The 9,045-nt window shown below is 53.1% G+C and overlaps 2 protein-coding genes across 4 annotated transcripts in view; one reads left to right on the top strand and one right to left on the bottom strand.

Annotated features, from left to right (window-relative positions):
• Window positions 1–6,530, top strand: part of TMEM94 (transmembrane protein 94) — a 42,912-nt gene extending 36,382 nt beyond the window's left edge. For all 3 annotated transcript variants that reach the window (XM_018073248.2, XM_018073247.2, XM_018073249.2), the window contains 5 exons: window positions 36–190; window positions 488–582; window positions 1,679–1,772; window positions 1,999–2,169; window positions 3,005–6,530. In XM_018073248.2, the coding sequence (XP_017928737.1) occupies window positions 36–190; window positions 488–582; window positions 1,679–1,772; window positions 1,999–2,169; window positions 3,005–3,077 (588 nt within the window). In that variant the 3' untranslated portion in view covers window positions 3,078–6,530. The remainder of the gene's footprint in view (window positions 1–35; window positions 191–487; window positions 583–1,678; window positions 1,773–1,998; window positions 2,170–3,004) is intronic.
• CASKIN2 (CASK interacting protein 2) overlaps window positions 6,520–9,045 on the bottom strand; it is a 31,656-nt gene continuing 29,130 nt past the window's right edge. The window contains 1 exon segment of the mRNA XM_018073246.1: window positions 6,520–9,023. Within this exon segment, the coding sequence (XP_017928735.1) occupies window positions 8,927–9,023 (97 nt within the window). The 3' untranslated portion in view covers window positions 6,520–8,926.

Below are 9,045 nucleotides of genomic sequence, written 5' to 3'. Positions count from 1 at the left end.
CCCGTGTCATCCTCCTTCCTCTCCCTTATTCACAGACTCAGCACTACTTCCTGTTCTGCTTCCTGCTGAAATTCAGCCTGACCATCTGCTCCTGCCTCATCTGCTTTGGGTTCACGCTGCATGAGTCCTGCAAAGAGGTGAACACCACCAGCCTCAATCTCACAGCCTGCTCCTCCATCATGCTGCACAGGTGAGGAACTGAACCTGGCACACACCCCTCTTACTCTTGCCCTTCCAGGTAGAACTGATTCCCCTCTAACAAGCTTCAGCCTTTTCCCAGCTAAAATGGCTACACAGAGGGCTGGGTGCTCTCCCTATAGCCTTGACAATTGCATTGCTCACTGTCACCTCCTGGTACCAGGACAGCCTGACTCTGAGCTCACACTTAGTTCTCTCAGCTGTTAGAGAAGGACCTGGCCCTGGTGGGAACAGGTCAGACAGTAAATCCCCACTGTTGACTTCTTTTCTGTGTCCTCTCATTCACTAGCAATGCTGATGGTGCTCCTGACTGGTTTGGGACATTTTCCAATGCTCTTCTTGTAGCCCAGAAGCTCACAGCTGGCCTGATTGTTTTACACACAGGTAAATCCTAATTCCCAGAACACCATTTCCTACTCTGGGGAAAAACTTTTGCATCCTTTGCCTCCTTCTTTGCCCTTTGTCTGAGAGCACAAACTCCCTGGTAGAAGGAGACACTGCAGTGGCCTCTCAGCACAGACCCAGTCTCACTAAACATTGCCCTGACAGATTAAAAACAACACACTCAGAGCTAATTCTGTTTCCTACCAGCCTGATAAAGTGTTGATTCCTTTCCAGTCTCACCAGAAGAGCAGCATCCCTCTTTGCCTTCTTGCAAATCAGTAGTTCTCCAAAAATGTTCCTTGCCTCAGAAGTCCTTATATCCCTGCTGCCATTTTGTGAAGCACCCTATTTCCATCCCCCAAAGAGCACTGGTACAAGCTGTGACTGTTTGGGAGCTTGAAGCCTTTTTAAACCCTCTGGAGGGGCGTGGAGCCACGTCCTGCCTGATCCTCATCACCTGCACACCATGGCCTGGCAGAGTAGGTCCAGCTGCTCCCTGACAACCCTAAAGGGTCTCTGCTCCCTGTCCATGTCCTGTGGTGCTGTACCTTGGTGCTGGGCAGAGCACTGGGTGTTGAGATGTGCAGGTGTCCAGGTGAGCAGAAATGCCTTCTGGTTTGAGAGGCAGCCCAACTTTGGAGAGAGGGAGTGGGCAGTACTGTTTTATGTCCCTCAGACCACTGAGGCAAGGCAAGGCTGCTTAGCCTGGCAGCAGTTTAAATGCTCATTCCTGTGCAGATAGGTCTGGGTCTCTGGCTAAATATGTCTCTGGGCTGGAACCTTCCTCTGCTGCAGGCCTGCAGTGGCCCAGAAACAAGGGCACACCCACCCCTGCCCCACTCCCCAGGTCTGGGCCTTTGCCTGCTCTGTTTTACCTCACCAGGCTGTGAACCAACCTCACAGGGAGTAGTAACCCTGTGCAGGATGACCACTGCTCCCCCCCACGTATCTGGGGACTTGGAATTGCTGTGGGGAGCCTGATCTGAAAGGGCCTTGAATGAAAGGGCCATAAGCCCCATATCCCTTTGGAGTTACAGCTGCTGTGTGTGTTGTGAAGTGTCTGTGTGTGATGCCAATAACCCCCTTTTCCCTGCAGTGTTCATATCCATCACCCACGTCCATCGCACCAAGCCCCTGTGGAAGAAGAGCCCCCTCTCCAACCGCTGGTGGACGCTCACTGTGGCTGTTGTGTGAGTATCCCCAGGCCCTGATGAGGCATTCCAGAATGCTGGAGCAAGCAGGGCTCTAGCTCAGCTCCAGCACCAGTTTGCTGGTGCTGAAGAGACAGCAATTGATATCCACTGCTGAACTGGTGAAGGGTCTCTGTTGTGAGCATTTCAGCCTGAACCCTGATCTGCAGATCCTGGGAAGCTTGTGAGCTCTGCTGAGGTTTGCTGTGTCTGTTTTTGATCTTAGATTGCTGGGGCAAGTGGCACAGACTGTGCTGGACCTGAAACTCTGGGAAAACCTCAATTCTTCTTTGACCTTTAACCATGTTTCCATCTCCCCGGTCTCATGGCTCCTGGGTTTTCTTTCCTTGGTCCTTGTGGTTATCATCAATGAGATTGTCAAGCTGCATGAAATCAGGTATGGGGGTAGTAAGGAAGATGAGGAGAAAGGGCTGGATTCTCACTCCAGCCTGGCCTTGAGCTGCAAAAAAAATCATACCCAGGGAACAGGGTGGGGAATAAAAAGGAAAAGATGATTGCATTGTGTAAATCACCTGGTTATTGTGTTCCACCTCTCAGGGAGGAAGCACAGGGGAGGAAAGAGGGTCAGGGAAGGGCAGTGGCAGTGATTGGGAGCAGGAAGGGAGACCAAAATTTCCTTGTCTCAAACCAAAGAGAGGGAGACAGCCAAGGTCTATGAAATACCAATGTAGAATTGGAGGGGGCTGTTCTCTTCATCTTGTCCCATGAGGACAGAGAGGCATTGAATCCCAGCAGAGGAAACAGGCCTTCACACAGTGCCTGGACTGTGGGACTCGTTTTCAGGGGAAGTGGCTGAAGCCAAGAATTAGTAGCAGGCAGTGACTGGCTGTTCTCCCCAGCACAGGGAGCAGCCAGGGCTGGGAGTTAACGCTAATGAACGTTGACTCAGGAAATGGGCTGGTGAGGAAAAGCAGCAGGGATTACAGGGAACCCTGGTGGGGACAGAGACACCATCTCTGTTCCTGGGGAAGGGTTTCTGAACCTTTCTCTGCTGTGTTGGGTGTCCCTGGAGATGGGATTTGGCTGGATGGGGAAGGACTGAGACCATGGGTTGCCTTCTGGTTGTGATTTCCCTCCCAGGCTACCACAGGGACCAGGCCAAGGGCTTCCCTGTTTCTTGGGACTGGCAGCTCAGGAATGGCAGTGGGACAGCCTTGCTTGCCTTTCACCTCTCCATATGCTGACTCTCTTCTTTGTTCTGCCTTCTCCAGGGTCCGGGTCCGTTACCAAAAGAGGCAGAAGCTGCAGTTTGAAACCAAGCTGGGGATGAATTCGCCATTTTAAATGCTCCCAGCTCACGTTCCCTGGAGCCAGGGCCAAACAGCCACATCCTGCACTGGGAGAGAGGCTGCACCAAAGGCTCAGGGAGCTTTCCCTCACACATGCAAACCAGACAGCCTCCTGGCAAAAGTACATCAGCACCTTCCCGGGGCCCCAGGCAGGGATCCCCCCCAGGTATGCAGCCCCTCCCCAGCCTGCCAGGGTACACTCACAGGAGCCTGCAAGCTCTGGTGCCTCTTCAGGCTGCTCTTCCTTTATTTATTTATTACTAGAGTAATAGTATCATGGTGATGCTGAAATGAAGCGACTCCTTTCCTCTGTGTGAGCAAATGGGTTTCCTGGGCCTGGCAGGAGAATCTGGGGCCTGCAGGGGAGATGTAGGTCTGCTGAAGCAAGAGATCTCTATTGAAACCCGTTTTGTTTTCCCATCTCTGCCTGCTCTCCCTGTGTGCATGCCTGTGCATGCCCTCACCTGCCTCCCTGTCCCTGTGTCCTGGGGTGAAGGAGCCATCCCTCTTGCAGTTCCAGGAGTGCTGGGAGGCAGGTGGGGACTGGAGCTCCCATTCCTGAGGGGACAATGGGAAGGGTCTCTGGCAGGGCGCTGGGACAGCCAGGCTGGGCCAGGCCTGCCCTCTAGTGTTGCTGTATCCTTATCCCGGCTGTTGAGTGCTTCAGAAGAGGGATGAGACACGGCTTTAGGAAAAGCTGCCCCCGTTTGACTGTCTGATCTGGTGCAGAGGGAATCAGGAGGGCAGCTCTGCCTGCCTGCAGGGAGCCAGCATGGCTCAGCTTCCTCCAGCCGTGTTGAACGAGCTTTTATCTGCTTTAACAACCCCAGAGAGGTTTATAACCGTTCTCCTGTTTGTGATCCGAATTGCTGTTCTGCTTCAGTAACATGCCTGCTTGAGAGAGCCACAGCCAGAGATAAAACCTGAGCCTGCCTATCCTACCCTGGAGGGAGGGGATGTCTTTCCTGGCAGGATATCTGCAACTTGCAGTTGTGACTAAGACAGAGCTGGTGGATGGCTCCTTCCCCAGTCCCAGGATTGTGCTGCATCCAGTATGTTCTCTCCGAGGCACAGGGAAACCCCCCCCTCATCATGTCTTTCTGTGACAGTGCTGGGAAGTCTCTCCCCTCCATGCTAATGCCTTCACACAGAATCACAGGATGGTTTGGGTTGGAAGGGACTTCAAGGCTCATCTAGTTCCACCCCTCTGCCCATGGGCTGGGATGTCACAGACCAGGTTGCTCCAAGCCCTGTCCAGCCTGACCTTGGACACTTCCAGGGATGGGGCATCCACAACCTCCCTGGGCAACGTTTGTTCCCTGTTTTTCTGGAGGTCTCTTCGTTTGCCTGGGGGGACCCTCCCATGAGGGTTTGCTGCAAACCAGGATCTGTCCCAGTGCAGCACACCTGCTCTGAGCTCGGAACAGACCCCAGCTGTACTGGGAACACTGGTGCTGTTGTGGGCTGACAGGCAAGGGCCACACAGGAGCACACAGGCTTGGCTACCAGAGTATTTGCAGCTCATGGAGATATTGCCTCTAGTTCTAAAAACTGACCAAACCTGGTAAATCCTGGCCCTGTTTTTGCTCCCAAGATTAACACTACAGTTGGCTGTTACTTCCCTGTTGGTACCAGGGGCTAACAAATGGTGGCTGGTCCCTCCTGGGCAGGCAGGGAGCTCGCTGGAACCCCTGCACTCTGCCCTGCTGCTCCAGCTTGTCTTCCTCACTTCTCAGCATAACCAGAGAGCACAGACACGGCCATGTGTCTCTAAGCAATACCCTCTCCCCACTGTGGGTCTGGTAGGGGAGCAAAGCTGGGTACAGGCAGTCCCTGAGCTCTGGGGATGCACGGGGGATGCTGGAGGGGAGCAGATGGGGGTGTTTGAGGCCTGGACCCTGTTCCTGCAGCTGGAGAGTGGATGTGGAGATCCCATGCTGCCAGGATTGCATAGGATAGGGAGCCAGCAACTCACTGGCCACTCCTCTTGCAGCCTGGATCTGAACTCTGCCCTCACTCCCCTGGTACTTGCAGAGCTGCCTGGCTCGGGGAGAACAAGCTGCGCCTTTCCCAGTCTCAATTCACTAAATGCCAGCTCCAGATCTGTTACACCTGGCACCTGAGAAATCACCTTTTCTTCTTGATGCCAGGGTTGGATCACAGGTGTGGTATTATCTCCTCTGTGGCCGAGCTGAGCTGGAGGCAGAGGCAGCACAGAGCTGCTCACTGCTGTCCCTGCAGAGCAATTTTCCTCCCACCCAGACCTCAGCTCTTGCCCTGTGCCAGAACTGTTGTAGGTGATAAAAGGCAGCAGATTCCAGGGCTTCCTGCTGGCCACACCTTCCTCTAGAGGAGGCACCTCCAAGGGTTTCCTTCTCTGAGTGATCACAAATGTTTATTTTCCTGCATCCTCCTTCCCCTGCTAGACATGGAGGGAGCTGAGGCGTATGAATGGAGCCTCTTGGATGGTCTTGCCAATGCCACCCTTCCCTCAGCCACTAAGGTGTCCAAGGGTCAGGGTGCATGGCTTCAGAAGGAAATTTCCTACATCAAGATGTTTTTAAATGCTGTATGTTTTATATTAAATTTTTTGGGATGTATGTAAAAATATTTCATTTGTATTAAAACTTGTAAATTGTATTAAAAAAAAAAAAGATAAACAAACCCAGACCCACATGCATCCAGTATGTGAATGGCAATAAATGATTGTCTTGGATAACACACCCAGTGAGAGTGGGAACGAGTTTGCACTAGCAAAGGAAGGAGGTAAAAATGTGTGTGGCTGCTCAGGTCACAGGGTGTGAGTTTCCTGGCTTGCCTGTTGTAGGGACACAGCCCAAGTACTTGGATGCTCCTGGGACCCGATCTTGGCCTTTTTCCCACTTTCTGCTCAGCTTTGGACAAATCTGTGCAGCTCTGAATACCTCTTCCTACAGAATAAGTTTACTTACCTGGTGGTTTCGTGGATCCCAGGCACTGCTTCAGTCGAGGCTGGTGGCACGGTTTGAATCCCTCGGGATGGATGGAAGGTCAGGGTGAGCTGGAATAGGCACTGGGAGCACTGGAGACAAGAATGAGGAGCCCTGGGATGCTTGTCTTGAGCAAAGCAGGACCTGGGGTCACTGTCACCACACTCTTGACCATGCACGAGGAGGAGGAATGCTCTGCCTGGCCGGTGGAGGGAGCTGAGGTGTTGGGATGTGCCCAGAGCTGGGCAGTGGGACACTGGGAGGTGGTGCTGGTCCCCGCTCTCACCATGTCACTGCCACGGTGGTGAAACTCAAACTGAACGTTCACCTTGCAGGACTCAGCAGGGGAGATTATCTGAGGAAACCCTGGAGCACTCAAGGGACGGGATAAAGCTGATCCTCCATGAACTTCAAACAGTAGGCGACAAGTTTGTGCAATTTGACAGGAAGGACACAACTAGGCAAAACTATCAAAAGGGTAAAATATGCCCCACTGTTTAATAGAATTTAGTCTTAATGGATGTTAGTGGAAAACAAAACACATGATTAACGCAAACAGAGCAGATGGTTTAAAATCTGTTGTCAGTCTGGTGATTACATGGGCTATTTTTTCCCCTCACTGTCTCGCTGCACGGAGCAGGTGCAGCTGGGGTCAGTTAGTCCCAGTTGCAGTGTACATAACTTACACACCATACAGTAGCTTCAAAATAGAGATCTAGAGCTTTTAAAAAATAGGCATTCTTCTGCAAAATCGAATGTTTAATTCCCTTATTGACAATGAGAGCAGCGTCGTGCTGCCCTCAGGTGGCTCAGACGGCGGCAGCTCCACCCCAGTGTCCTCTTATCCCTGACCCTACAGTCCAAGACTTGCAGTTCTGGTTAGTAAATATATATAATAAATCACATTTAAAATATATACATTGGCCTTTTAAAAAAAAACATTTACAGTTTATCAACACTGGAAAAAAAAAATAACTGGGTTTGTCCCAGGTTGACTCACGAGAGTAAAAATCAGTTTTAAAAGGTTTCTGTGAACCTCTTGATAAAGTGCCACTGGTTGTAGCTATTTGAAAACATCATGTCCATGATGTGGCACTTGCCTGTCAGACATAGGCAGTGGATACACTGAGTGGGACAGAAATCAGAGACCAATTCATCAGGAGAGAAGTGTCTTAGAGCCTCACAGTTGTCCCAGCCAACAATAGGATTTTAGGTTTCTTCAGGACTTCTTTGTCTTTGCTTTTCAGCCCAGAAGCCAGGCTGGCATCTCTCACCTGCCCAGCCCACAGCACAGCTGCCCTCAGGAGCAGAGACGCTTGGGAATGTCCAGTTGGGCTTTGCTCCCCTTCCCATGCAACAGGACAAGGGGCTGCAAACAGTCCAACTCAGCCACAAACTCCCAGAAGGATTGGGAAGCAAATTCCTCCTCAGCCACCTTCTCCCTTTCCAATTTGGCTTTGCATTGGCGATTTTTTTTTACAAAAGAGGGGAATACGTGGATTTTTCTTTCCCTTTGTTTGGATTTTTTTTTTTTTTGTAACAAATGGCACTTCAGCACAATCTTTCAGTTCCCTTCTGGTGCTCCGATGCTTTCATTTGCTTGGCATGCCGGGCGCGAGCCAAGTTCGGGGCTCTTGGACATATTTAGCCATGCACTACTGAGCAGATCCTGCGAGAGAGAAATCTGTCTCCGAGCCATGCAGCCGTTTCCTCCCGCCTGGATGCAGGGAGCTGTCTCTGCAGCCACGGGCTGTGGCCGCATCCAGCGCACAGGAGCTGCTTCCCGAGCCGCATTCCCGCGGGGCACGCGGGGTCAGCTCTCCCGCCCGGCCTCGGTGCCGCGGGGAAGGATCGCGCCCGGCCCCGAACGCCGCTACTGTTCAACAATGCTGGCGGCGGCGTTCGTGCCAGCAGCTCCCTGCAGGGAGGGGGACTGGGAAAACGGGCTGTTTCCTCACAAAGAAAAGGGATAGGGGAGGGGGAAAAAAAAGAAAAAACGTCAACACGCTGCTACTTCGCTCTGGAAGGACCAGGGTGGGGGTTTGCGTAGGCACGGTGTTGGCAGAGGGCAAACTCCATTGAGCAGCACGATCCAGACGGACTGGCCCAAATCCCCAGGCCTTTGGTGCTGCCATCACCATCCTCATCGCTCTGGGAAGGGGCAGGAAGGCCCCCCATGTCCGGCAGGGCCATGACAGAACATCCGCTGCTTCGGAGGCTGTGCCAGCCCCATCCTGAGGGGCTTGTGGGTCCCGCCGGAGGGATTTCGATCCACTTGGATTACACGCTGCCTGATGCTGACGCATTTGGAAAAGCGGCAAATAAAGCAGAAAGGTTCCTTCTCGCTCCACAAGCTGCCAAATTGCGACAAGCCCTGTCTTCTTTTAGCTGCTGTCAGGCCTTGCCGGGGCTGGGACTGCTCAGTAAATCGCCAGCTCAGTGGCGGCTGCCCGGGGAGGTCTCTCCTGTGACACATTGTTGGCAGGGGATAAATAATAAGAGGCAAGGCTTGACAATGCAGTGGGGAAAGAGAAAGGTCCCTTGTGGAGGCTCCTCAGCTCTGTGCAAGGGAGCGAGGGCTTCTCCGTGGCCTCCAGGACCGCATGTGCAGCCCCCTCTGGGCTCTCCTCCTGCTTCCAGTCTGGTGGGAAATGCTTGACCCCCTCGGAAACCGGCCCACAGCCACGCTGGCACGTGTGACACAGAGCCAGGGGTGAGCAAGGAGGGCAGCTTCGTTCCCAGCTGCAGTGCAAAGTGCGGGGAGGGAGCGGCTGGAGAGACCTGGTGGCGCCGCTCGGTGCCAGATCCGCTCCTCCCATGGCGAGGGGCACTGGCGGAGCAGCCGGAGGTGAGGAGGGGAAGGAGGGAGCAAGCCTCAGTCCAGCATCGCGTCCAGCTGGTCGGCCAGGTCGTCAAACATGTTGCTGATGTCTTCCAGGATGTTCTTGGCCGAGTGCACAGTCCCAGGGTGGCTGGGGAGGAAAGGGAGAGAGT

This window comes from Manacus vitellinus, unplaced genomic scaffold (genome assembly GCF_001715985.3).
Source record: "Manacus vitellinus isolate BGI_N305 unplaced genomic scaffold, ASM171598v3 scaffold_24_pilon, whole genome shotgun sequence".
In the NCBI taxonomy this organism is placed as follows: domain Eukaryota; kingdom Metazoa; phylum Chordata; class Aves; order Passeriformes; family Pipridae; genus Manacus; species Manacus vitellinus.
Note: the sequence above shows the minus strand (reverse complement) of the source record. Positions and strands in the feature narration are given on the sequence as shown.